At 45.7% G+C, this 27908-nt stretch overlaps 1 protein-coding gene across 1 annotated transcript in view; it reads right to left on the bottom strand.

The window, feature by feature from the left end:
• Positions 1-24850, bottom strand: part of LOC136619813 (protein unc-93 homolog A-like) — a 208049-nt gene extending 183199 nt beyond the window's left edge. Inside the window, exons 1-2 of the mRNA XM_066594558.1 lie at positions 24761-24850; positions 7357-7538 (exon numbers count right to left, since the gene is read on the bottom strand). Of these exons, the coding sequence (XP_066450655.1) occupies positions 7357-7538; positions 24761-24850 (272 nt within the window). The remainder of the gene's footprint in view (positions 1-7356; positions 7539-24760) is intronic.
• Positions 24851-27908: the final 3058 nt, after the last annotated feature.

Here is a 27908-nt window from a genome sequence, read left to right as displayed (position 1 = left end):
TCCAGCATAGAGGCACCAACCTACTCCAATCACTCCCCTAAGGAACTGAAATCAACAGCAAGGGGAAGAGGGCGTGGTAGGAATATAAAGCTCTCCACACATGCTGATAGGTAGAGCAGCTAGAGAACCACACTATGAGTCAGGGCTGGAAGCTGTTAAACAACTTCACAGGTGTACAAGTGAATGTGCAGCAAACTTGGCTAGACTGAAGATTCAAGTCAGACAGGGAACCATAGACTAAAACAGCTACACACCGCAATCTCATAAAGCAATCTTCAGACTGAGGTCCAAAGATCAGACCAGAAACACATTCAGACGTGCTGTTTTGGCCACTTGACCAAAAGTATAACCGGCACCCTCTCAGAGCAGTATTCGGAATAAATGTGCAGAGACTAATGCTGATTGGCTGGCCAGCAAATCTGTTCACAGATAGCACAAACAATTGGTCTGCCAGCACCCAGTACTGAGGTGAAAGAATGCACGAGACAGCGAGATGGCTACAAGGTCCAGGGCTGACGCTGTGACATCAGTCTGATCCTGGATTGGTCCAGTCACACAGTGACATCCATACTGATTGCGTTATATGATTGCGTTATATGCAACTCAATTCTAGCAGGCAGCCTCTTAACCCACTTGAAAACCACAGTAAAGAGAACAGTGTGGAGAGTCAATTGAAGAACTTCTATGCCGGTGATTACACATGTATGGAGGAAAGGGTTATTAGCTCTTCATAGAACTGCTAGTAATAACTCTATTACGACACAGAAAGCCTCAGAGGTCATGAAGTGTAAATCAAGTCACAGGCTGCCATCAGAGTTAAAGGGTTATTCCCAAAATTGACTTAACATCTAAGTACAGGATAGGTGATAAAGGTCTGATCGGTAAAAGTCTCCCTTTTATTCCTCATTGCAGGCTCAGGACACCCCCCTGCAGTGAAGAGGAGATTGAATGGAGCCGCATTTGTGCATGCGCAGTGTCGCTTCATTCATTTCAATGGGGCTAATGGAAATGACCAAGTACAAGCGTTTGGCTATCTCTGCTAGTCCCAACAGTCCATTCAATCTCCTCCTCATTACAACCAGGGGTGCTGTGAGACAGCAGTGAGGAGGAGAAGGGGACACGTGACCCTGGTTCTCTAGATTAGTGGGGATTTCAGCAGTGAATCCCCCACTGATCAGACTTTCATCACCTATGCTATGGGTAGTTGATAGAATTAAATTTTGGGAATGCCACTTTAACACCAAAAAGTCTGAGGTATTATGATTTATGCATATATACCATTTTATTTATATGCTGCCTTCATAAAGACTCCACAACACCATTTACGATTGTCACAACACCAGAAACGTCCCCATAAAAGTGCAAGCAGGGTGCCAGCATCATATTTTTCTTTTGGCGTTTAATGGTTATTCCTATGCTGGCTATTCATGGCTGCAATGGGAATAATTCACTGTACAAGGCTACCGAATGGTCAAAAATGTCAGAAACTGCCAACTATCTTCACTGCTTCCGTAACTCTCAACCACCCTTATTGTTGTGGTATTCTTTAGGGGCTTTTTTGTTTGGCTTTGTTTTTTTTTTTTTAAGAATAGAAAAATTGAGAATAAAATCAAAAACCAACCTTAAAGGGGTTGTCCGGCCAGAGGCATTACATCTCATTACTTCTGTTTGCCCATTTCCATGCACTTTGTAATATACATTGTGCATGGAAAATGATGCAAACAGAAGTTATTGACTTACCTGTAGGGGTGCCCCCCCCCCCCGTGTTGCTCCTCCGGCGTCCATGGTTACGACAAGTCTTCTGTTCTTGTTGTTGGGCCGGCTCCAGGTCTTGACGGGACGTCGGGGACGCGCTTCTTGCTTCCTGCTTCTTCTCTCTACTGCGCATGTGCAGTAGAGCTTCAGCGGCTGGGAAGCTCTGGAGGTGGCTGGGCTGTCAGGTGCCGCGGGGAGGGGGGTTGTGCTGGTGCCGGCGGCCGGGCTGTCAGATGCCGCGCGCGCAGGGGGGTGTGTTTGCTGGTAGTGTCTGCCCATCTGTCAGATGCCGCAGGGGGGGTGTGCTGATGGTGTCGGCCCGTCTGTCAGATGCTGTGGAGGGGGGTGCTGGTGCCGGTGGCCAGGCTGTCATGGTGGGGTGTGCTGTCACATAGACTTATTGTGGGGTGGGGGTGCTGTCACATACACTTCTTGCGGAGGTGGGGGTGCTGTCAGATAGACTTCTTGCAGAGGTGGGGGTGCTGTCACATAGACTTGTCACTGTTGGGTGCTGTCACATAGACTTCTTGCGGAGGTGGTGGTGCTATGCACATGTCACTGGTTTGGGGGGGGCGGGCTGTCGCTGATCTTGGTGGGAGGGGGGTTGTGGGTGCTGTCACTGGGGTCCTGGATTGGGAGGCGGGGCGGGCTGTCACTGGTACTGCGGGTGGCGGAGAGAGGGGTTCTGTCACATAGATGTGTCTCTGGGGGTGCTGTCACAGGGACTTCTTGCGGAGGTGGTGGTGCTGTCACATAGACTTCTTGCACAGTTGGTGGTGCTGTCACATAGACTTCTTGCATAGGTGGTGGTGCTGTCACATAGACTTCTTGCGGAGGTGGGGGTGCTGTCACATAGGCTTGTCGCTGTTAGGTGCTGTCACATAGACTTCTTGCGGAGGTGGTGGTGCTGTTACATAGACTTGTCGCTGGTGGGTGCTGTCACATAGACTTGTCGCTGGTGGGTGCTGTCACATAGACTTCTTGCAGAGGTGGAGGTGCTGTCACATAGACTTGTCACTGTTGGAAGCTGTCACATAGACTTCTTGTGGAGGTGGTGGTGCTATGCACATGTCACTGGTTTGGGGGTGGGCGGGCTGTCGCTGATCTTGGTGGGGGGGGTTGTGGGTGCTGTCACTGGGGTCCTGGATTGGGAGGCGGGGCGGGCTGTCACTGGTACTGCGGGTGGCGGAGAGAGGGGTTCTGTCACATAGATGTGTCTCTGGGGGTGTTGTCACATGGACTTCTTGCAGAGGTGGTAGTGCTGTCACATAGACTTCTTGCATAGGTGGTGGTGCTGTCACATAGACTTCTTGCGGAGGCGGGGGTGCTGTCACATAGGCTTGTCGCTGTTAGGTGCTGTCACATAGACTTCTTGCGGAGGTGGTGGTGCTGTTACATAGACTTGTCACTGGTGGGTGCTGTCACATAGGCTTGTCGCTGTTGGGTGCTGTCACATAGACTTCTTGCGGAGGTGGGGGTGCTGTCACATAGACTACTTGCGGAGGTGGTGGTGATGTCACATAGACTTCTTGCATAGGTGGTGGTGCTGTCACATAGACTTCTTGCGGAGGTGGGGGTGCTGTCACATAGACTTGTCGCTGCTGGGTGCTGTCACAGAGACTTCTTGCAAAGGTGGGCGTGCTGTCACATAGACTTCTTGCAAAGGTGGGGGTGCTGTCACACAGGCTTGTCGCTGTTGGGTGCTGTCACATAGACTTCTTGCGGAGGTGGGGGTGCTGTCACATAGACCTCTTGCGGAGGTGGGGGTGCTGTCACATAGACTTGTCGCTGTTGGGTTCTGTCACATAGACTTTTTGCGGAGGTGTGGGTGCTGTCACATAGACTTGTCGCTGGTGGGTGCTGTCACAGAGACTTCTTGCGAAGGTGGGGGTGCTGTTACATAGACTTCTTGTAAAGGTGGTGGTGCTTTCACACAGGCTTGTCGCTGTTGAGTGCTGTCACATAGACTTCTTGCGGAGGTGGGGGTGCTGTCACATAGACTTGTTGCTGTTGGGTGCTGTCACATAGACTTTTTGCGGAGGTGGGGGTGCTGTCACGTAGACTTGTCACTGTTGGGTGCTGTCACATAGACTTCTTGCGGAGGTGGTGGTGCTATGCACATGTCACTGGTCTGGAGGGAGGGGGGCGGGCTGTCGCTGGGGGGGCCAGGCTGTCGCGGGTCTTTGTGGGGGGGTTGTGGGTGCTGTCACTGGGGTCCTGGATTGGGAGGCGGGGTGGGCTGTCTCTGGTACTGCGGGTAGCGGAGAGAGGGGTTCTGTCACATAGACTTGTCTCTGGGGGTGCTGTCACATAGACTTCTTGCGGAGGTGGTGGTGCTGTCACATAGACTTCTTGCATAGGTGGTGGTGCTGTCACATAGACTTCTTGTGGAGGTGGGGGTGCTGTCACATAGGCTTGTCGCTGTTAGGTGCTGTCACATAGACTTCTTGCGGAGGTGGGGGTGCTGTCACATAGACTTGTTGCTGTTGGGTGCTGTCACATAGACTTTTTGCGGAGGTGGGGGTGCTGTCACGTAGACTTGTCACTGTTGGGTGCTGTCACATAGACTTCTTGCGGAGGTGGTGGTGCTATGCACATGTCACTGGTCTGGAGGGAGGGGGGCGGGCTGTCGCTGGGGGGGCCAGGCTGTCGCGGGTCTTTGTGGGGGGGTTGTGGGTGCTGTCACTGGGGTCCTGGATTGGGAGGCGGGGTGGGCTGTCACTGGTACTGCGGGTAGCGGAGAGAGGGGTTCTGTCACATAGACTTGTCTCTGGGGGTGCTGTCACATAGACTTCTTGCGGAGGTGGTGGTGCTGTCACATAGACTTCTTGCATAGGTGGTGGTGCTGTCACATAGACTTCTTGTGGAGGTGGGGGTGCTGTCACATAGGCTTGTCGCTGTTAGGTGCTGTCACATAGACTTCTTGCGGAGGTGGTGGTGCTGTCACATAGACTTGTCGCTGGTGAGTGCTGTCACATAGGCTTGTCGCTGGTGGGTGCTGTCACATAGACTTCTTGCAGAGGTGGGGGTGCTGTCACATAGGTTTGTCACTGTTGAGTGCTGTCACATAGACTTCTTGCGGAGGTGTTGGTGCTGTCACATAGACTTCTTGCGGAGGTGGTGGTGATGTCACATAGACTTCTTGCATAGGTGGTGGTGCTGTCACATAGACTTCTTGCGGAGGTGGGGGTGCTGTCACATAGACTTGTCGCTGGTGGGTGCTGTCACATAGACTTCTTGCGGAGGTGGGGTTGCTGTCACATAGACTTGTCGCTGGTGGGTGCTGTCACATAGACTTCTTGCGGAGGTGATGGTGATGTCACATGGACTTCTTGCAAAGGTGGTGGTGCTGTCACATAGACTTCTTGCAGAGGTGGGGGTGCTTTCACATAGACTTGTAGCCGGGGAAAGAGTGGGGGGGTGTTGTCACAGTAATTTGTCGCTATGGGGTGGGAGGGGGGCTGTGGCAGTAATTTGGTGCGCTGGAGGGGTGGGGGGGGTCTGTCACGGTAATTTATCCCAGGGTTTAATCCTGCCTGTGCAGGGAGGGGAGGAGGTGAGCTGTGTCTATTGTGAATGGTGGCCACAATAGTAAAGGAGGGACTGCAGCACTACCAAAACAGCTGAAAAAACAGCTGAGGGAAAATGGGGGGGAAAAAAACAAAAAACAAAACAAAAAACCCTAATGAGTGCACGCCTATCCGGACACTGGACTCCAAGTGTCCATAAATGAATGCATGCAATAAGTGTAAGAAAGGCAGCACACTGGAATAGATCCTCTTACCAGTAGATGTCCATAAGAAGGTTTTTATTCATGATCCACATACAAAAAAGTGCGACGTTTCGATCATCCGCTGTGATCTTTCTCAGGCATCTGAGAAAGATCACAGCGGATGATCGAAACGTCGCACTTTTTTGTATGTGGATCATGAATAAAAACCTTCTTATGGACATCTACTGGTAAGAGGATCTATTCCAGTGTGCTGCCTTTCTTACACTTATTGTGAATGGTGGGTCCTGGAGGGGAGGGGGGACTGTGGTGGGGCATTTGGGGGGGGGGGCACTGAGGGGGGGTACTGTGGGGGAACACTGTGGGGGGGAACTGTGGTGGGGGCATTGTGGGAGGGCATTGTGGGGGATGACACTGGAGGGGGAACTGTGGTGGGGGCATTGTGGGGGGGTGACACTGTGGAGGGGCATGTGTGTGGTGGGGGCACTGAGGGGGTGTACTGTGGAGGGCACTGTGGGGGGGGGGTCATTGTGGGGGGTGCACTGTGTGGCGGCACTGTGGGCAGGTCATTGTGGGGGGGATGCACTGTGTGTGGGCACTTTGAGGGTGCATTGTGTGTGGGCACTGTGAAGGGGGGCTGTGGGGGGGGCACTGGAGGGGGACACTGTGGGGGGGGGGCAGTGTGGAGGGGACACTGTGAGGGGGTGGGCATATGTGTGTGTGTGTGTGTGTGTGTGTGTGTGTGTGTGTAGGGCATGCTTGGTGCTACTTTCACTTTCAATAGCAGAGGATCGCAATCATCTGCTATTGAAAGTACTGCTAGAGATCAGGATCTGCTCCTACTGCTGTGACAGGTGTAGCAGGAGATTTCTTCATCTCCCCAGCATGTCCCCTCATCACTGGACACTGGGACACTGTTGTCACAGTGTCCATTGATGAGGGGACATGCCGGGGAGATGAAGGAAACTCTTGCTACTGCTGTCACAGCAGTAGGAGCAGATCGCACTGCTCTCCCTGCTCTCTCATTACTTTGAATGGCGCCAGCCGGCTGCCGGCTCTATTCAAAGCTGTGAAGCCTGCGTCTCCATTATGACGCCGGTCCTCCAGTCATGTGACCGGTGTCATCGGGAGCGCACACTGAGGAGAGAGAGGCAGCAGTGCATCATGGAACTACCCAGCGGCGCCATCTTTGAAAAATTCTTCAGGCCAGCTTTATAAAGGGAAGAAAAGGAATAAAAAGGTGAGCAAAATATAGTTTTTTATGGCTAAAGCTGTAGTGTGTGATGCTTCTCCTCTACAGGGCATTCATGGGGGAAAAAAAAATCAGCTTCGGCGGCGGACAACCCCTTCAAGTTAAAAATTTATCAAGATTTTATTTTAGACCATATTACCAAGCTCTAGTAGGAAGTACTAATAGCAAATAGCAAGAGCTTCTTAGAATATTGGACAACATTTTGTAATATTAGGTCGAAACTAACTATTTATAAGGGTACAGGCACGCTGGCTTATTTTCTGTCTGGCCAAAAAATCTGGACAAAATTGGATGGAGGTAACACCAATTCATTTGAATGGGTGTATGCACACAAGCTTTCTTTTACTTGGACTGATAGTCCAACTAAAAAAAAAAACAAAGCATGTCCTACTCATGTCTGATTTTAGGCTGCGAATAGCACATCTGTCAGCACACGAATGGAGTGACAACGTACAGTCCGATGCGAGTTGTGCCCGCGAACCTGTAATTACAGCCTAACATAATACATAGCATAACATTTAAAAAAAACCACAATAAATCCTGTTCTAACAAATAGCTAAATTCTATTTTGAGTAAATGCTTAAAAAACACCTGTATCAAAATGTATGGAAATATTTACCAGCTTGAGTAAAAGTTGCAAAGACTGTAGGAGATGAAGCAAAACATAGATGCTACAATAGTCCATTTGCATCCAATTTTCTTTATTAGTAGAGGAGGTAACAAGAGTGAAGAGAGGCTGAGTGACACATACATTACACTTAACGATGCAACACCAAGTCCTTCTATCTCATTCAGACTGCTCTGTAATAAGAAAGAAATTAAAATTACATGTTCAATTCATTTATTACATCATTTCTTTCCCTAGTTTTCTGTAAAAACATGTCATCTCTTTCCCTAGTTTTCTGTAAAAACATGTCATCTCTTTCCCTAGTTTTCTACATCACCATGAAAGTTTAGCTGTGCAGAGAAGACTTAGAGACTGTCAGCATCTTTTTGCACCCCTCTCTGAGAGCACCATTACAGTGATATGTCTGCTGTGTGCAGTGCTTTTGGATTTTATTAGTAGCAGCACTGTTATGTCTTACTGCTGCTGGATTAGAGCAGCAGGTGTAGTAGCCATGCCAGTCACTGGAAAGTAGTCAAGATAGCCAGGAGTCGTTATTGGGAAGTCACAGAATGCAGAACAATTGGGTGAGATGGAAATGTGGTCAAATGGAAGCCAGAGGTCAGCAGCAGGAGGTATCAGTACAATCGCAGAGAAGCAGGAGGAAGAGGAGCCTAATCAAGGTGGTGGCACGGCTCGGAACTGCTGCCGCCGGGTGTCCGCTGTAAGAACAGACGGCACCCGACGTTGCATGGATCGGGATCCACCTGCGATCTTGCTCCATACAAGCATTTGTTGGGACATACGAACAATTGTACTTGCGAACAGGTTCCTGGAACGGAACCTGTTCGCAAATAGGGGGCCATCTGTAGTACTTAACGAGCTCTGTACTTCCTCCTGGCTTAGGCATACAATTCCTTTTATTCCCCTGCATCTCATGAGGCATTTCTTTTTCATTCGTGAATACACTTGAGAAAAAGCTATTTAATAGATTCACCTTCCCCCCATCGTCTTCTATGGTTTCTCCTGCATTATTTGTTAAGGGGCCAGTGCTATCAGTACAAATTCTTTTACCATTTATATAATTGAAGAATAGTTTAGGGTTATTTTTGCTCTCTTTAGCAATCATTCTCTTTGCCTCCTCCTTGGCAGTTTTAATCTTTTCCTTACATAATTTGTTTTTTTCCCCTGTATGATTTTAGCGCTTCTTCGCTGCCTTCTTGTTTTAGTAATTTAAATGCTTTCTTTTTATCACTTATTGCCCCCCTTACAGTCTTGTTGAGCCATTGTTGAGTCATTGGTTTCCTTCAGTTCTTTTTTACTTTTAAAGTGTATGAACTGCTCACTGAGGTAATTAGGATGTTTTTAAACTTCTCCCATTTGTCGTCTGTGCTGTTATTTTTGAGGACGTTGTCCCAATTTATGTTCCCAAGAGTAATTCTGAGCTGATCAAATTTTGCTTTACTGAAGTTTAGTTTTTTTGTCGCTCCCTGATAAGACTTCTGTACAATTTTTTATTTAATACTAAGTCCAAGGTGGCTCTCCCTCTAGTTGGCTCACGCACAAGTTGGGAAAGGTAGTTATCTTTAATTATTCTCAAAAACTTATCGCCCTTATTGGATTTACAGGTTTTGCCTTCCAAAATTATATCCAGATAATTGAAGTCCCCCATAAAAATTACTTCATTGCGGTTTGACACCTCTTCTATTTGACTTAATAATAAGTTTTCAGTTTCTTCTGTTTTTGGTGTTTGGTATTCTTTGCTCCCTGTATTTCTACTCACAGTAATTCCACATATTCATCTCCTACACCTATATCTTCTTGTAGCTTCAGCATTAGGTACGATTTACATAGGCATACCCCTCCCACTTTCTGGTTGCCACGGACTCTTCTGAAGAAATTGTAACCCTGTAAGTTCACCGCCCAATCGCACTTATCATCAAGCCATGTTTCTGTTATTCCCACTATACCAGAATTTTCAGACATTCTAACTTCGAGCTCACCCACTTTACTGATCAGACTTCTTGCATTCATTGCCATACAATTTATACGGTGGTTGTTGTTCTTTATTTTCATTGTTTTACCTTTGGTCCTATTAACTATACTGCCAGTTCTAACTGTACTAACCCTACCTCCTGCTCGACTCCTACTCCCATTACTTGGTCCCAGGTGCCCTCCCCCGGGTCCCTAGTTTAAACACTCTTCCAGCCTTCCAGCCTTCTAGCCACATTCTCTTCCAGCACAGCTGCACCCTCTCCATTGAGATGCAGCCCATCCCTATGGTAGAGCCTGTAGCTGACAGCAAAGTCAGCCCAGTTCTCTAGGAACCCAATCCCCTCCTTCTTACACCAACTCCGGAGCCACTTGTTCACCTCCCCAAGATCCTGCTGCCTTTCTAGCATGGCTTTCCACTGGACCAGGTTCTGTAGCCTCCCTCTGTTTTCTGGAGTCCAGGACCTGATCCACCAGGAATTCCTCTTCACCCTAAACCATCACTGGTGGAGGTGGTGGGCTTTTTCCAGAGAAAGTGTTCTCTTTGAACGGCTTGAGCAGTGATACATGGAACACTGGATGGATTTGAAGACTGCCAGCGAGTCTTAGGCGGAAGGCGACTTGGCCCACTTCAGCAGAAATCTAAAAATGGCTCAATAAATCCTTGCCACAATTAGGGAGCAGGCACGTCAGGTTCTTGGTTAATAACTATACTTTTTCTCCCACCTGAAAGGCAGGGGCAGCTTGGCTGGCGATGTTTATCCGACCCCTCTCTGTAGGCCTCTTGGGCTTCCTGTAAGGGTGACTACCCAATACAGTTTTTTTCACTGCGAAATTAGCAGCGTTTTTTTTTTTCTGCAGGGATCTATGGGACTTGTAATGTTAAAATCGTGATTGGGCAAAATCGCGATTTCACGGTAAATTGCGATTTTGCGCTATCGCGATTTTAACATTACAAGTCCCATAGACCCCTGCAGATAAAAAACTGCTGCGAATTTCGCAGTGAAAAAAAGACTGTAGTGGGTAGTCACCCTAAGGCTTCCTTTAATTCTTCCTGATTTCTAGCCAGCGCTGTCAGTCTCTTGGTGACAATTGGCATCAGAGTATTGATAGGGGGCCAGGAATACATACAGTAATTGGTGTAAAACGGAGTCTGGGTCGTAGAACTGTGTTTAGCATTATTATAGGTGAACTCCGCAGTCGATAAGTAATCCATTCAATTGTCCTGGAGAGGGGAGATGAAGGAGTGAAGATACTGCTCCAGAGTCTGATTTGTTCTCAGTTTGGCCCTTTGACTGTGGATGAAAGGCAGAGGAAAGATTCACAGAGGTCCCAGGGCCGTACAGAAGTGTTTCTAGAATCTTGAGGTGAAGTGAACTCCTCTATTAGAGACCACATCCTCAGGAATTGTATGTAGTCTGAACACTTCCTGGATCATCAGCTTCGGGGTGTGCATCTTCTCTATGGGGATGAAGTGAGCCATCTTTGTGAGTTGGTCCACAATCACAAGGGGGGCAGGTCCACTATAAAGACCCCCATTGCCTGGATGAACTGGAAGGGGTTGAAGCAAACCAAGAGGGTGAGCTCATGGCGTCTTATTCCGAGTACATACTTTGCAAGAGGTAACATACATCTTTACATTCTTCCTGCAGTCAGGCTACCAGAAAAAGCAAAGTAGAAGTTCCAAGTCCATTCTCAAAAAAGAACTTCACTACCTTAGAAGGATGATTCAGAAAGGAGCTACTTTGGTAGCCTCATTTAAACTTTGTTAGGAGGTCCTCTGAATGCAGGATACCTAAAAAAGTCTTTGAAGACAGAACTGTGTGATCTGTATTTAACTCCTCTGAAAATATCCTGGACAATGCATCTGCCTTGCCAATTCGGGAACCTGGACTGTGGGACACAACAAAATTAAACCTGGAGAAGAACAGAGCCCATCGTGCCTGTCTTGCTATAACCTCTTGGCAGAACAAAGGAATTCTACGTTTTTATGGTCAGTAAGCACCCGTACTGGATGATGGGCTCCTTCCAAGAGGTGTCTCCATTCAGTGAAAGCCACTTTGATGGCCAGAAGTTCCTTGTTCCCGACATCATAGTTTTTCTCTGCGGATGATAGGGAATAGGACAGAAATGCGTAAGCATGTAAAGGTAAAGTTCCCTGGTGCAAGCGCTGAGTCATGACCGACTCCTAGGATGACATCATATTGTGACGTTTTCTTGGCAGACTGTTTTTGCGGGGTTGTTTGCCATTGCCTTTCCCAGCATAAGGATGTAGTTGCATCTTATCTCCAACTTACTGTGACAGGATGGCTCCCACAGTGGAGTTGGAGGCGTCCACCTACACGACAAAAGGCAATTCTACATTTCGGTGGATCTGTACTGGAGCTGAAGTAAACAAGGTCTTTCGTTTCTCAAAAGTGGCTTGTGCCTCCGGGGTGTGCAGTCTTTGTGAGGGAGGTGATAGGAAAGATGACCTTTGAAAAGTCCTTGATAAATCTTCTGTAGAAATTTGCAAAACCAATCGGGTGCTGTACTTCATTCAAATTTCTTGCAATGGGCCAATCTAGGATGGCTTTAATCTTGCTGGGATCCATACTTAAGCCTTCTGGCAAAATAATGTATCCCAGGAATTGTATTTGGGTTTGTTTGAACTTATATTTCTCTAACTTGATGTAGAGGTTATTCTTTAGGAGTCATTCCAAGACCACCCACGTGTGTCCACGATGTTCCTTCAAATTGTCAGAGAATATGACAATATCAGAATCCTGCACTGAGCAGGCGATTGGACCAGATGAACCTGGAGGTCCCTTCCAACTCTTCCATTCTATGAGAATGTCGGCAAGATATGTCACTACGAATTGATCCAAAAGGTCTCGAAACACATCATTGATAAAGTGCTGGAAGGTAGTGAAAGCATTGCAGAGACTGAACGGCATCACTAGGGATTCGAAGTCTCCATATCTTGTTCTGAAGGCTGTCTTCCACTCGTCTCAAAAACGGATCTGTACCAGGTTATATGCCCCTCTGAGTTCCGGTTTGGTAAAGACCTTTGCTGCCCAAAGCATCTCCAGCGGTTCTGGGATTAACGGGAAAGGATAGCAATTCTTTTTTTAATTAAATCTTTTTATTGAATTTTTCTCACCATTTTCTGTTTTCCACCATCACAACACAAAACATACCTTTACATAACATACCAAGAGTCAACCTAGCAAAGTATGGCTCTGTCCCCCACACAGAATGTCCTTTTTAGATTCCATTTCTGTTGCTGCAGTCCTCAGTCAGTGTTCATTTGTAACAGCTTCTCATTTACCTCTGTAGCAGTCTGTAGCCTCTATGACTTCCCATCTACATTTTCCATTTAGACATCAAACCTTCTATTCCTTCTCCCTGCTATTCAACCATATATTGCACACAGATATTTCTCTTTGTATTTTTGGCCGACTAGCAGGATGGCCAGTGGCAAACCAACTTTCCTCTATCTTGCTTGGAAGAGGTCCAAGACTGTCAGGCCAAATGCATGAAGCCACTTGAGCTATATTTTGTAGTATTTCTTACTAGCTTTGCGCTTGAAATATATACCCTTTTCCCATGGCAGTATCTGGTTTACTTTTTTCTGAAATTCCCTCAGTGTGGGAGGATTCTCATATAGCCAATGTTGCGCTATAAGTTTCCTGATTATGTACAATATTCTCGCCACCGCCAGCAGTTCCTGCCCATCCACTGGCAGATCTTCCACATATCCTAGTACACATACCATTGGGGATCGTTCCCATAGCACTGCGTACACTTTTTCGATTTGGTCACACACCTCCTCCCAATATCTGTTTAGTTTAGGACATCTCCACATCATGTGAATGAGACCTGCAGGTTGTATCTTGCACCTAGTACACAGTGGACTATCTCTAGCCCCTATATCATATAGGAAGACAGGGGTACGGTACATTCTATGTGTCATATAGATTTGGTAGAGCATGGGTTTCGCTTAGTGAAAGCTTCAGGGTCATTTGTAGTATTTCCTCCCATTGCAAATCCTCGATGGGTCTTATGTCAGCCTCCCATTTGTTGTTACGTGATGTTAGATGTGTCTTCTCAGTGCTACTCTGTAGGTGGTAATTTATCTGAGATCTTTCCTTTTGTACCGGAGGACCCACCTATTATGTTTGCCACTGAAAAATTGGTGATTTTAATCTCCCTGGTACCACATTCAGCTTGGTAAGCGTGCCTAAGCTGTAAGTACCTATAGAATTGCGCAAATGTTTTAATCATAGTTCCATCTAAGATTTGGGGCATGCGGCTAATACCCTTATCTATCCATTGTTCAAAGTCGCTTAGCTTATATATCTCAGGCAGCCCAGGATTATTCCAAGGAGTATATGGAGTATAGCCCTCTATTTCCAGGAGCCCTTTTACCTTCCACCACACCTTGTGTATCATGAGTATTGTTGGAAGTCTCTGAGTACCTACTGCGAATTTTCTCGTCTCTAAGGCCTCAAATAAATTTAGTTTCTCAAAATATGCTGTCAGCAGTCTGTGATTTGGGTCCTCTACCTCCTACAGCTCACACCTTCCAAGATGCTATATCTGGGAGGCCAAAAGGTACAAAAATGGGTTGGGCAGTGCTAACCCTCCCTCTTTAGGTCTGCAGAGTGTTTCTAGTTTGATGCGTGCTCCCTTTGTGTGCTTCCTTTTTGCGCCATATCAGCTCCCTGAACAATTTTTGGACCCTGTAAAAGAACCACTTCACAATCTAACATGGTGAATTATGCAGCACATATAGTAACTGCGGCATTCATATCATTTTTATCAAGTTTACTCGTCCTACTACTGACAGTGGGAGTTTGTTCAATACCTCTATTTTTTGCTTAAATTTAAAGAGCAAAGGGTTTAGATTAAGTTTACCATAGTCTCCTATGTCTCTTGGGATATCAATAGCTAAGTATTTGAAGACTGGAGTGCAATGGAGGGTGGCCCCTTCCTTGTCAATGATCATCTTTGGCTCATCCACTGGTAGTACTGTTGATTTGTCCCAATTAATTTTTAGGCCAGAATATTTGCCAACCTCTTCTATCACTGTTATTGCATCATCTAGGGAGGACTCGGCGTCATCCAGAAACAGTAAAATGTCATCCGCATACAATGCTATTTTCTCTTCTATACCTCTTCTCCTAAATCCTATCATCCCTGTATGCTTTCTTATGACACTCGCTAATGGTTCCACCGCTATTGCAAACAACAGAGGGGATAATCGACACCCCTGCCTCGTGCCTCCATGCAAGGAAAAGGTATCTGTATAACCTCCATTCACAGTCACGCAGGCTCTGACAACTCTGTACAGGATTTGCACGCATTTTATAAAGGTATCCCCGAATCCCATCCTCCCCAACACCTCCAATATGAAGGGCCATTCCACACTGTCAAAAGCCTTGGCTGCATCCAGCGAGCATATAATCCTCTGCCCTTCATTGTCTGCTAGTAGTTGTAAATTAAGAAACAGCCTATGGATGTTGACAGCCGTGGAGCGGGATGGGATGAACTCACTCTGATCTGACTGTATCAAGGTTGATATAACCTGGGATAGTCTGTTAACTAGGACTTTTGCAAAGATTTTTATGTCTATGTTCAGCAATGATATTGGCCTATAGGAGTCCACAAGTAATGGGTTCTTGCCTGGCTTCGGGATGATGGTTATCACAGCTCTCTTCATGGAGGGAGGGAATTCGTTTTGCACTTTTGTCTCTCTAAACACCTCAAGGAGGTGCGGGAGGAGAATGCCAGCGTACGTTTTATACACCGCTGCGAGTAACCCATCATTTCCTGGTGCCTTATTGGTCTGCAGTGAGGTCACCACTTCCTGCAACTGCTCCAAGGTCATCAGTGCGTCCAGGAAATCTTTAAGATCCCCCAGAAGCCTGGGAAGAGATATTCTTGATAGTTTGCAATTTGCTCTATAGAGGTTTGGATCTTTGAGGTGCACAGAGAGCAGTAAAACGATTGTATTATTTGCCTAATTGATGGGGTGTCAGTTTTAAGTGTGCCCCCACTGTCTTTTATCACGGTTATAAACGTTGATCCTCTCTGTGCCTGCCTTATGACAGCCAGCATGTGACCCGTCTTGTCTTCTTCAAAATAAGTCTGTTTTTTAAAACCTAATTTGTGGGCTGTTGATTCAAGGGTATATGAGTTAAGTGTTTCCTGTGCTTCCTGCCATTTTACCATATTTTATACCAAGTTATTCTTCACATATAATCTTTCCGCGTCCCTTACTCACTCCTGTAAATAGCGGCCTGCCTCACATCGTTGCTGTTTAGCTTGTACTATTTTTTTTTTTTAATTCACCCCGCAAGTAGGCCTTCATAGCATCCCATTGCATAAATATAGTGGATGTGCCGCTGTTTCTCTCAAGGTATTCCTCTGGGGGCCTCCTTCACACCTCGGTCACTTATAATCCCTATCCAATATCCATTAAGTTTCCAGTGTGCTCTCTTGGGGCCACTATCTCTGGTATGATGGATAACTAGCTTCAGTGGTGAATGATCTGATAGCATTCTAGGCAGATATTCAACTGCTATTATATTGGCGTATAACAAGTCATTACCAACCGCTAGATCTATCCTTGACAGGGAGCCATGCGCACTCGAATAACAAAAGTAGCCCTTTGTCTCTGGGTGCTTCACTCACCATATATCCAAGAGGGACATTTCCTGTAGAAGCTCCCCAGTGGGGTAAGACCCTCCCCCTCTGATAGCCCCTCCTTGCTCAATCTGTCTGTCTTTGGCTCAATAACGGAGTTAAAATTGCCTACCAGCAGAATCGGGGTGTCTGATGTTCTGCTCACGAAGGCCAATATCTGCCGCATAACCGCCCCATTATATAGAGGGGGCATGTACAATGCCACCACTACACACACAAAGCCATAAACTTACAATGTAAGCATATGTATCGCCCCTCTGCATCTACCTTGTTGGAATAACATAAAAAGGGATGCAGCGGTGGAGCAATATGCTGACCCCCCTTGAGTAACTTGTATATACAGAGTGAAAGTAGTGACCTGCCCAGCTTACCCTCAGTGCATCAGCTGCTTCTCTGGAGATGTGGGTCTCCTGTAAACATAATATTAGAGGGCCATGTTTCTGGACTGCCCGAAATACTGCCAAGCGCTTAACTGTTTCTCCCATGCCCCGCACATTCCTTGATATTACTGTGAACCCATCAGCCAACCCCTTTTCCTTGGCATATTTGGGAAGGATGATAGGTTCAGCAGCGCACTATTTTCTGCTTCACACATCTTTTTCCTACTAACAGATGTTCTGCAGCTTGCATCTATGACACTTAGAGATAGGACAGAGCCACACCAACCAGGCAAAACATTAAGGCCTCATATCCACAGGGAAATTAGAATTTCGAAATCCGAGCGGGTGTCTCGCATGCGTGATCCGCGCCCATAGGGATGCATTGGACATCCGCAGGTAATTAAATACCTGTGGATGTCATTTTTTCCCCTGCCACACGAACTGCACGTGCAGGAAAGCACTCGCAGTATGCTCAATTTTCTGCGGGTTTCCCGCACAGATGGCTCTCACGGCTTTTATTGAAGCCTATGGAAGCCGCCCGATCCCGCGGCACACCCGCAGCTGTCACTGCGTCCGTGCCATGGGAAAGCAGGGATTTTTTTTTTAAAAGTGCACAGCGCATGCGTGTGGTACGCTGACGGCGTGCCTAGCACATCCGCTGGGCAGAAAGAAAGAAAATACTGCCGCGATGGACGGAAACCCGCAGCGTCCGGACAGGAGAGTATAATCAATTTTATGGCCTCTTGTCTGCAGGAAAGGAAGGACCTGCTGCGGGATTTTGCATGGGGAATCCGTGCGGGCCCGGATCTTCCCGTGGACATGAGACCTAAACATTTACAACCAGCAGTCCCCCCTCCGCCCCTAAAACAACCCTCTTTTCTGAAACTGTGTTAACCCCTCACAGGTTGGGGCACCAGTTCTCCTTTTGCTGAGGAGTGGTTGCGTGCTAGCCAGTAAAGTAAATAAAGATAAATGGATAAAGAGGCACAATGCAGCTAAAAAAGCTAATAAAATCTTGAGGTAAAACTGTAACGTTTTCAAACGGCCTCTTCTGCTCCTTAAGAACATTTTAGGGACCAGGATTCAGGGTTTAAACATCTCCTACTCTGCCGTTGTCTGGGCACGGCATGCGGCCGGGTGAATTTCTCGCATTTCGGATGTTAGCTTCATTTTGCTTAACCCAGACTGCTGCATCTTTTGGGTGCTTGCAGAAGTGTGTGGATCCAAGGGTGACCACTCGCAGTCTGGCGGTGTACATCATGGTGTAGGGCACTTGCAAATTGCGTAGGCGTCTTTTAACGTCCAGGAATGTGCTGCGTCGTTTCTGTATTTCCATGGAGAAATCGGGGAAGAACAACACTCTGACACCGTGCACAGTTATGTTGCCTTGCTCGCGGGCTTTGAGAAGTATAGTGTCTCTATCCTGGAAATGAAGTAGCTTTATCAGCATGGGTTTGGAGGGAGTGCCTGGTAAGGGTGGGGTAGACAGCACTCGATGTGCACGTTCCAGTGCGAACATGGGGGTCAGCGAGTCACCACCACATATTTCTCATATCCAGGGCCTCCAGATAGGTTACTGTGTTGTTACCTTCTGCCTTTTCTGGTAGTCCCACTATGCAGACATTGTTACGTCTTGATCTGTTTTTAAGATCGTCCACTTTATGCAGTAGCGCAGTGATATTTTGTGAGTTTCTGTGCACATCCTGTTTCAGAGGTTTTACACAGTCTTCCAACTCACTGACTCTCTCCTCCACTGCTGTGATGCGCTCAGTAACTTTTTGCATGTTATGTCTTATGATTTCCACGTTTTCTTGCAGGGATCCTATTTGCTGCTGCAGTGTGTTTAGAGAGCAGTAGCATTTGTTAATTGCCCCCAGTATGTCCTTCAGTGAGGGCTCACTGGCTATGTCGGCTCTGCTAGATGCACTTTCATGTTGTGACCCACTGTCCTCTGTTGTGTGCAGCTTTCTGCTTACCACCTCTCTTCTTGCTGTTGCTGGGGATGAGATCTGCTTTGCTCTGCTTTGTCCCATTGTGTCCTCTATCAGGGTTTTTTTGCCTTTGTTCCTGCCCTTTAGCCCTTGCAAATTTTGCCAACCTGTCTGCTGTCTTACTGCTGTGGTCCAGTTTGTCTCTGCTCCTCTTCTCCACGTGTGTCGGCCCCATTTAGAGCCTCCCGGCCACCAGCTCCACATGTTCTCCCCTGCTGTTTACGATGTGCCATGTCACTCTTCATCCCTCCAGGTGTGCACTGCTTTACTACCAGACACCTTAGTAGCAGTTATAGCACTTATAGGGTTTGTTATCTCACTGTCAGGATGTTAAAAGCAGGATAGTTGATCAGAGCTCTAGCCACACACAACCTGCTACATCCTCTGCTAGGCTCCGCCTCCAATAGAATGAGGATAGCGGTTCTTGATGGTATTCTGATTTAGTTCACAGTAATCGATGCACGGACAAAGACTAGAATCCTTCTTTTTAACAAAAAAAAGGGTGCTCTTGTTGGAGAGGAAGAAGATCAGATGAAGCCCTTCTTTAGATTTTCATCCAGATGTTCCCAAAAGGCCCCTAACTCAGGTTCGGCGAGGTTGAAGATACACCCAAATGGAATAAAAGATCCTCGGAGCAGCTCAATAGGACAGTCATACAGCCTGTGAGGTGGCAGCTGGTCAGCCTTCTTCTTACTGCAAACATCCTTGAACATCTGTTAGTGAACTGGTAATTTCTCTAAGTCCTGTTGATCATCCTTGAGGTCCTGTACTGGTTTAGGGGCGGATGGTGCCATTTGGCATTTTTCCTCACAGTATTATGAGGGGAACGCAATGGTCTTGGTTTCCCAGTTAATAGAGGGATTATGGATAGAAAACCAGGGGATCCCAAGAATCACTAGAAATTTAAAGGATGAGATGAGTTGGAAGCTGATGGTTTCTTGATGGTCAGAGTTCATGGGGAGTTCCAGTACAATTGTCTTCTGTGTGACAGGACCTGAAGACAAGGATGTTCCATCTACGGTTTCTATATCTATCAGTATGGACTTGAGTCTGGTTGCAATGTCTTTGTCACGAGCGAATGTTAAGTCCATGAAGTTCCCAACCGCTCCCAAATCCAACATTGCTGAGCACTATGTCTTCTGATCGCCCGTTACAATCTCAATTGGGAGCGCAAAATGGTTGACATAGGGAAGGGTTTCCACAGCGTCATGAACTACTGGTGCAAAGGTGTGTTTGGTGGCATCCCCTTGTTTCATGACGACTGGATTTGCCATGGGCTTAACGTGGGCTAAGGCGAGAGTCCTTTGGAGCTTGTTTGGACAGTTTAGGGCATAATGTCCTGAGCTCCCATAATAAAGGCACAGATTTTCAGCATGACACCTGTCCTTTTCCTGGGTGGAGAGAGGTTTGTGGATGATGTCGACCTGTATAGGTTTGGGAGCGGCTTCAGTCCTTCGGTGGGGACTCAATGTTGATTGACTGAAGGAGTACAGGGTGCTGATGCCTGAAAGCTGCAGTCTCTCCTTTCGCTGCTCAGAAAGTCTCTGGTCAATCCAGATGTATAACTGGATGAAATCTTCCAAGTTATCGGGAGTCTCTACTTTGGCAAGTTTATCTTTTGCCCACTCAGATAATCCCCGACAAAATTGGCTCTGTTGTGCAGCAGGATTCCACATAATTCCACATGATATCATTCACCCAGCAACAAAACTCTGCTGTATATTCTGCAACGGAACATCGCCCTTGTCAAAGGCTATGTAACCTCCGTTCAGCCGTGGCACAGCGGTTTGGATCATCAAAGATCTGCCCCATAATGGCTGTGAAAGCATCAAAGCTGTTGAGGAGATAACTGTTGGTCTCTACGTATTACGAGGCCCAGGCAAGCGCCTTATTAGTGTGGAGGTTAATGATAAAGAATACTTTTTTCCAGTCAATGGTAAACAGAGTGGGCTGCATTTGAAAATAAATCCAGCATTGATTGAGGAAGCCTCTATACTGACGGCGATCCCCACTCTACTTTGTGGGCAGTGCCATGTGGACATCAGAGCCTAAGTGATGCAAGTCCAGAAGTTGTTTCTGTAAACTGATGATATCCTTCTGTTGATTTAGCACCAGTGTCTGTAATCCAGTGAACTTCTCTTGGTATGAGGCACAAAATTCCTGTAGCTCTGTAACTTGCTTCTGCAGAGTGGTCACTACAGGCTCCATTTTTGGACGTGATTATTTTGTTATGTCTTACTGACGCTGGATTGGAGCCACAGGTATAGTAGCGATGCCGGTCAATGGAGAGTAGTCAAGATAGCCAGGAGTCATTATCGGGAAGTCATGGTATGCAGTACAATGGGATGAGATGGAAGCGTGGTCAAATGGAAGCCAGAGGTTACCAGTAGGAGGCATTGGTATGCAGTACAATGGGATAAGACAAAAGCGTAGTCAAATTGCAACCAGAGGTCAGCAGTTGGAGGTATTGGTATGAAGTACAGTGGGATGAGATGGAAGCATAGTCAAATGGAAGCCATTGGTCAGCAGTAGGAGGTTTCGATATGCTGTACAATGGAATGAGACAGAAGTATAGTCAAATGGAAGCCAGCAGTCAGCAGCAGGAGGTATCAGTACAATCACAGAGGAGCAGGAGGAAGAGAAGCTTGATCAAGCTGGTGGAGCACAATCACGCACTTGATCTGAGACAAGGTCAGGCTTTATAAGAAGTCCTAATTAGTAGCAGGGTGGAGCCAGAATAGGGGAACAGAAAGTGGATTTAGCAGGAGCAAGGAAACCTAAAACAAAGCTGGGTTTCAGCAAGGAGCTGTCCAAATTCTGGATAGCCCAGAGAAGAGAGCTGCTAAGTGGAGTGCAAGAGGTCCTGGGTTTTCATCCTGACAAGCACACACATAGAGAAATACAGGAAGTAGTTCTGGATATTCATGAGGTACACTCACCCTGCCCTCCAGATATTGATTAGCTGCCTATTACTGTGCATAGAAAGATGCTAATCATTGACTGGAAAGTTGGGTGAGGGTGGCTAGCCTGCAGCTTATGAAGATGCAGGATAGCTACTAATAAAATCCAAGTTTCTACAAAACTACTGCACAGGTATATACAGCAGACATATCGGTGTGACAGACCCTACGCTATGGTGCTCTCACTGACGGCTGTAAAAAGATGGTGACAGAGTTTAAGTATAGGGACATCATGTACCATAACTAGAGATGAGCGAGCACGCTCGGATAAGCTCTTCACGAGTAACTGCATTCTTGTCCGAACGTGCTCAGGGGGGGCGGCGGGGCGGAGCGTCGGGCTGCGGGGGTAACAGGGGGGAGAGAGAGATCTCTCTCACTCTCTCCCCTGCTACCCCCCGCCCCCCCACCACCCGAGCACGCTTGGACAAGAATGCAGTTACTCAAGAAGAGCGAGGCTCGCTCGAGTAACTGGCTTATCTGAGCGTGCTCGCTCATCTCTAACCATAACCTTTTAATAGGTTTTAACCCTCTAGAGACCTACGTGTTTTGTGCCTTAAATAATTTTGGGTCTTAAAAATTATAGGTCTTAAAAAGGCAGGATGGGAAATAAAACGGAAAAAAGAAAATATCTCTGATGTTTAAAGGGTTAAGGAACTCTCACAGTGAACAGTATTTCACTACTGGTATGTGATCAGTTATTTAGAGTAAAAATGGCGTCATTATTTTCTAGTAAAACATTTTAAATATAGCATGCACAATACTTTATTAATATTATGCATTATTTTACTCTGAAATAAACAGATGAAAATATTAGAGGGAAGAACCAAACACACCTCTGTGACACATATTATTCCTACTTTATTGTAACATTTTTCTAAACAACTAAACAGGTTGTTGCATCCTATACATGATGTCATTGTCTATTTAAACAGATGATGTAACGTCTGCTAATTAAGGTTTAAGATAGGTGTTTGCCCATATTCATAAATGATCCATAGATGTTATGAATCCTGAGTTTTGGCTGCATCATTCTGTATTAAAAAGATTACTGTTAAATCATTTCACTCCATGATGTTTTGCATACCTTTATGAATAACGCTCTATGATTTCTACAAATAAAGCATGAGCAAAGTTCTACCAACTATATACCTACAAGTCTGCACAACTGGTAATTAGATCTGCCACTCAGACACCCCATATATAAATTATTTGAAGAAGCCTTTTACTAGGACATCAACATCCTGTTCATTTATCACGTGGCCTTTTAGCAACTCACTTCCATTCAAGTGAATGGGATTGAGCTGCTATACCAGGCACCATCGCTACAAAATATATGGTGCTGTGCCTGGTATGAAGTGAAGAGGCCACAGTGCTCGACCTATGCTGAGGAAAGGTCATTAATAGTATCAGAAAACTCCATTAAAGGAGTTGATCAGTTTTAAACTACTGATGTCCTATCCTCAGAGTAGGCGATCAATAGTAGATTGACGGGAGTCTGTCACTAACGACCAGGACCTGCAGTAATCAGCTGTTTTCCAGTGTGCTTGTGCAAAGAGCAAATGTGTAGGAGGCAGACAGGTCTGCTCTTGCTACAGTAGACTGGCTTGGCATTACAATCATAGAATCATAGAGTTGGAAGGGACCTCCAATGTCTTCAGGTCCAACCCCCTGCTCTATGCAGGATTCACTAAATTGTCCTAGACAGATGCCTGTCCAGCCTCTGTGTGAACTTCCACTGAAGGAGAACTCACCACCTCCTGTGGAAACCTGTTCCACTCATTGATCACTCTCTTTCCATTTAATAAACATATTTTTCTTCCTTTTTAACATCTGTGTAAATTCTGTGTTCATCCATCCTGGAGTCCTTAAATGCTTCTAATTCTGCACACTATCAGGGATTGTTAATCATTGTGCTTTGAGATTCTCATTTCACAAAATTTTCCAACTTTTTTGGACATTTCTGTTCTTTAGAACATACAGTCATTGGATCCTTCCTACCCTTTTTCTGAGTCCATTAAAATTTACCTTTCTGAAATCCAACCTAGAGGTTTGAGTCCTCTTAGGTCTTCTGCCCCTTGTTATCCAAAATTCAATAATAGCATGATCGCTGCCTTCTAAGGTCCCCAGCCACCCATTCTTCCTCAACTGTTGGTATAAATTGGGTCATCTTTTGTCTTCTACATTTTGGAAAATAAAGTTGTGAGCAAGAGTAAATAAGAATTTGTTGGACCGATTACTTTTGGCTGAGAGAAATTCTAGTTAAAATCTCCCATGATCAGTGAGGGTGATCAATGAGTGGAACAGGTTACCACAGGAGGTGGTGAGTTCTCCTTCAATGGAAGTGTTCAAACAAAGGCAAAATAAATATCTGTCTGGGATGATTTAGTGAACCCCGCACTGAGCAGGGGGTTGGACCGGATGACCCTGGAGGTCCCTCCCAACTCTACCATTCTATGATTCTATAATTCTATGATTACCATGTTGCACTTTTTTGAGAACTTGGCCATCTGATGTAGAAAGAGTTCATCAAAAGCTTCTGCTTGTCTAGGTGGTAAATGCCTACAATGGTGTTCTTTCTATTTTCTCCTTGCATTCTTACCCAAACAGTTTCTACAGAACTACTGAGTGCTCAGCCAATGGCAGATAGCTCTTAGCTATTCATTCATGAATAGCAATATCTTAGCTATTCATGAATGAATAGCTAAGAGCTATCTGTCATTGGCTGAGCGCTCAGCCAATAGCTAAGCACTAGCTGCTATTGGCTGAGCCCTCAGCCAATCTGCACAGCCCTTTCAGTAGGCGGGGATTTTTAAATCCCCGTCTGCTGAAAGTGCTGGACAGCAGTTCCGGGGAGCCAGCAGGAGGATGCGGCTGACAGCAGGAGAGGTGAGTAACTTTTTAATTATTTTTTTAACCACTTTTTGATGATTATCGGTGAAGGGCTTATATTTCCCTTCTCCGATAATCATTCTGCGGGGCTTGTCAGAAACCACTGCTTTCAATGGGATCGGCAGCAGTGCCGATCCCATTGAAAGCAATGGGATAGAATGCCGCAGACTTCTGCCACAGCTGTGACAGCTGCCACAGCTGTGGCAGAAGTCCGCGGCATTCTCCATATCTTTTCAATGGAGCTAGCGCTGCTGCCACTGGCCCCATTGAAAAGACTGGCGATGTCGCAGCGATAGCCCAGCGATTTTTGAGTATCTGTCTGCGTTTTTCTCGCACTGCAATGCGAGACTTTAACTTTTGAATCGCATCGCAGTGGAGAAAAAAACGCCAGTGGGTGGGAGCCCTTATACTGCAAACTTACTCAACTTTCAATGAAAATGTAGACTTTAATATTTTGTTTCATAAGTCAGTTTTTTCTGTAATTTCTTTTAATTTTTCACATAAGCTGGTACTTTACCTGCAGTGTCTGAAGACCCATATAAGCAGTGTATAAAAGTAGGATTCCAAATGACAGAACAAGAATGTTTTTGAAATCCGAACACTGCATTCTGTAGCTTTTATCTTTACAGGTTCTGATGTATTGTCAGTCTCATAAGCCCTAAAATTAACCATGAAGTGTTACTACAATTTTGTATATACATTTTAACATATAGCATGTGATTACCTGATCTACTTGTACCCATAAAACTCTATGGCCAATAAAAATATAAAAATCAGCTTTATAATAGTCATACCTCCACTTTTGTCACCTTCTTCTTTCACCAGTTTCCAGTTTCGCTGATTTTTCCTGGTAAAATTCTGTCTCTACTTCTGCCGTCTGCTTTTAGTTTCGCCAGTGGTGGCCGACCCACTTGACCTCGTGGTCGGCGTCGCCGTCCCTCTCACGGCTCTCCAGGCAGTTTGGCAGGTTTCCATGTCGGCTTCAGTGCTGAAACACCATTCTCTTCTTGGTAATGTGGGTTGAATACCCCACCTCCAGGAAGAGAATGCTGTGATTGGCTCAAGAGTGCCCTGGCTCAGCCAATCACAGCTGGCGCTTGATGAGCCAATCACAACCAATCAATGATGTCATTCATTGAAGCCAACATTGTAGCTTGCCAGAGCGCCTGGAGAGCAGTGAGAGGGATGGGGACGCTGAATGCGAGGTGAGTAAATTTTTTTTTCATGTAGTGTAGATAGGGCTTATTTTTGGGGGAGGGCTTATATTTCAAGCCACCCACAACCCCAACCTGAAAATTGGAATGTCTAGAATGAATTCATTGGATTTACATTGATTCCTATGGAAATAATTGCCTCTAACTTCATTGGTTTCTAGTTTGGCCGATTGCTTTTAGACATATTACCAACGAAACTAGAGGTTTGACTGTATAACCTATAGGCTATTCAATAAAATTATATTCCTTCATTATTTCAATATCTTATTGAAATTTTACTTAGGTGTAAGTGCGCTCACACTGAAAAGGAGGGGGTATGGAGGGGGGGGGGGAGCCCACAGAGTACCTCTTAATATGCCCATATAACCCTAAAACACAAAACAACACCAGAGACATTATAAAATATATTAGTGCTACACTGGAGAGAAGAGAAAGAGTCAGGCCCAATATCCATTGGCAAATCTGAATTGCGAAATCTGCATGGGGCACCTGCGCAGATGATCCGCAGTTCAAGCCGCCCATAGAAAGACATGGGCATCCGCAGCTGAATTAAAGCATAAGAATTTTTTGCGGACCTTTAGGTCTGGAAAACAAAACGCAGCATGCTCCATTTTTCTGAAGTCAATGGAAGCTGTCCGATCCGCGGCCCGTCCACAATTCAATTGCGGAGGGGGTCACGAATTCCATGGGAAAGCAGGAAATCCACAGAGAAAACCAAGACAGGTATGCACTATCCTCGGCCACGGGCTGGTTGGATTCAAGCTGCGGGTTCCTGCTTGCGGAATCCAACCAGCCTGTGGACATGAGGCTTTAATTGTCCAAACGTGCTTATTTCACAAAGTTATTGCAACTTATGCACACATCCCAAGAGCCCCTATTAATCAATGGTTATACATATACAGTATATTTATGCAGTTACAACACTACTTGTCACAAACCCAAATCTATCTACATTAGTAATAGAACTATAGAAATAATGCTACCTCATAGTGAATGAATCATGCCACCATAAGGCTACTCAATAATTCCATCATACTGCTATTGAATTGCATTCTATATTTGAATTCTATTTTCAAAGTAGCTTCCTTTTGCTTTGACAACTTTGCACACTCTTGCATTCTTCCAATCAGCTTTATGAGTCAACTGGAATGTTTTCCAATAACCTTGAAGGAATTCCCAGAGGTGCTGAGCAAGTGGCAGCTTTTCCTTCACTCAGTGATCCAACTCCAAATAATCTCATTGGGATCTCTGTCCTGTTGAAAATCAAATGATGGTCTCAATAAGTGCTAAACAGATGGGATGGCATGTCGCTGCAGAATGCTGAAATAGCTATTATGGGTAAGTATTCCTTGAATTTTGAAAAAAATAATCAACAAGGTCACCAGCAAAACACCCCCACACCATCACATCTCCTCCTCCATGCTTCATGGTGGGAACCACAGAATATAGAAGCAATCTGCTTACCTTTTCTGTGCCTCACAAAGACATGACAATTGGAACCAAAAATCTCAAATTTTGACTCATCAGACCAAAGTACAAATTGTCACTGGTCAATGTCCATTCCTTGTGTTTCTTGGACCAAGAAAGTCATTTCTTCTCGTTGATGTTTCTCAGTAGAGGCTTCTTTGCAGCAACTTGATCATAAAGGCCTGATCCTCCCAGTCTCCTCTTCACAAGGAAAGACTTTGTGAAGCATTTATGTGGGCTCTAATCCGAGGTGCTGTTAATTTACAGTTTCTGAGTCTGGTAACTCTAATGAACTCATCCTCTTCAGCAGAGTTAACTCTTGGTTTTCCTTTCCTAGGCAGATTTTGTCAAAGGTATGAACCAGGAAGGACAGGCATTTGAATACTTAAGAGACAAATTTCCTAGATTTAGTGATGCAAAGGTTAAGGAAGGTATTTTGTTGGGCCCCAAATTCGATAATTTATAAAGGATCCTGCGTTTAACCAAGTTTTGGAGGGAAAAGAAAAGGAAGCTTGGCAAGCCTTAGAGGGGGTTATTCATGGATTAGTAGGCAACAAAAGAGATGATAACTACACTCAGTTGGTGACAGTACTTCTGGAAAAATACCATCAACTCGGATGCAACATGTACCTTAAAATCCATTTTTTCCACTCCCACCTAAACTTTTTCCCTTCGAGTTGTGGAGCTGTCAGTGATGAACCTGGAGAAAGATTCCACCAGGATATTTCAGTAATGGAACAAAGATATCAGGGCCATTGGAATGAAGCAATGCTTGCGGATTACTGCTGGTCTGTGTGTAGGGATGCTCCAGAACTAAATTACAAAAGAAAACGATCTCATGAAGTCACCACATGATTCTCTTCACACCGAACCACCTGCCAGGAATTCTTCCATCAATTTAGAACTCTTAGAATGTACCTGTTATTAAAAAAAATCAAAAGCACTTTCAATGTTGTTAGCACATGTAATTAGAATGTATCATTT

The sequence above is a fragment of the Eleutherodactylus coqui genome, chromosome 3 (genome assembly GCF_035609145.1).
Source record: "Eleutherodactylus coqui strain aEleCoq1 chromosome 3, aEleCoq1.hap1, whole genome shotgun sequence".
NCBI lineage: Eukaryota > Metazoa > Chordata > Amphibia > Anura > Eleutherodactylidae > Eleutherodactylus > Eleutherodactylus coqui.
The sequence above is the reverse complement of the archived record's forward strand: the minus strand, read 5'-3'. Positions and strand labels throughout refer to the sequence as shown.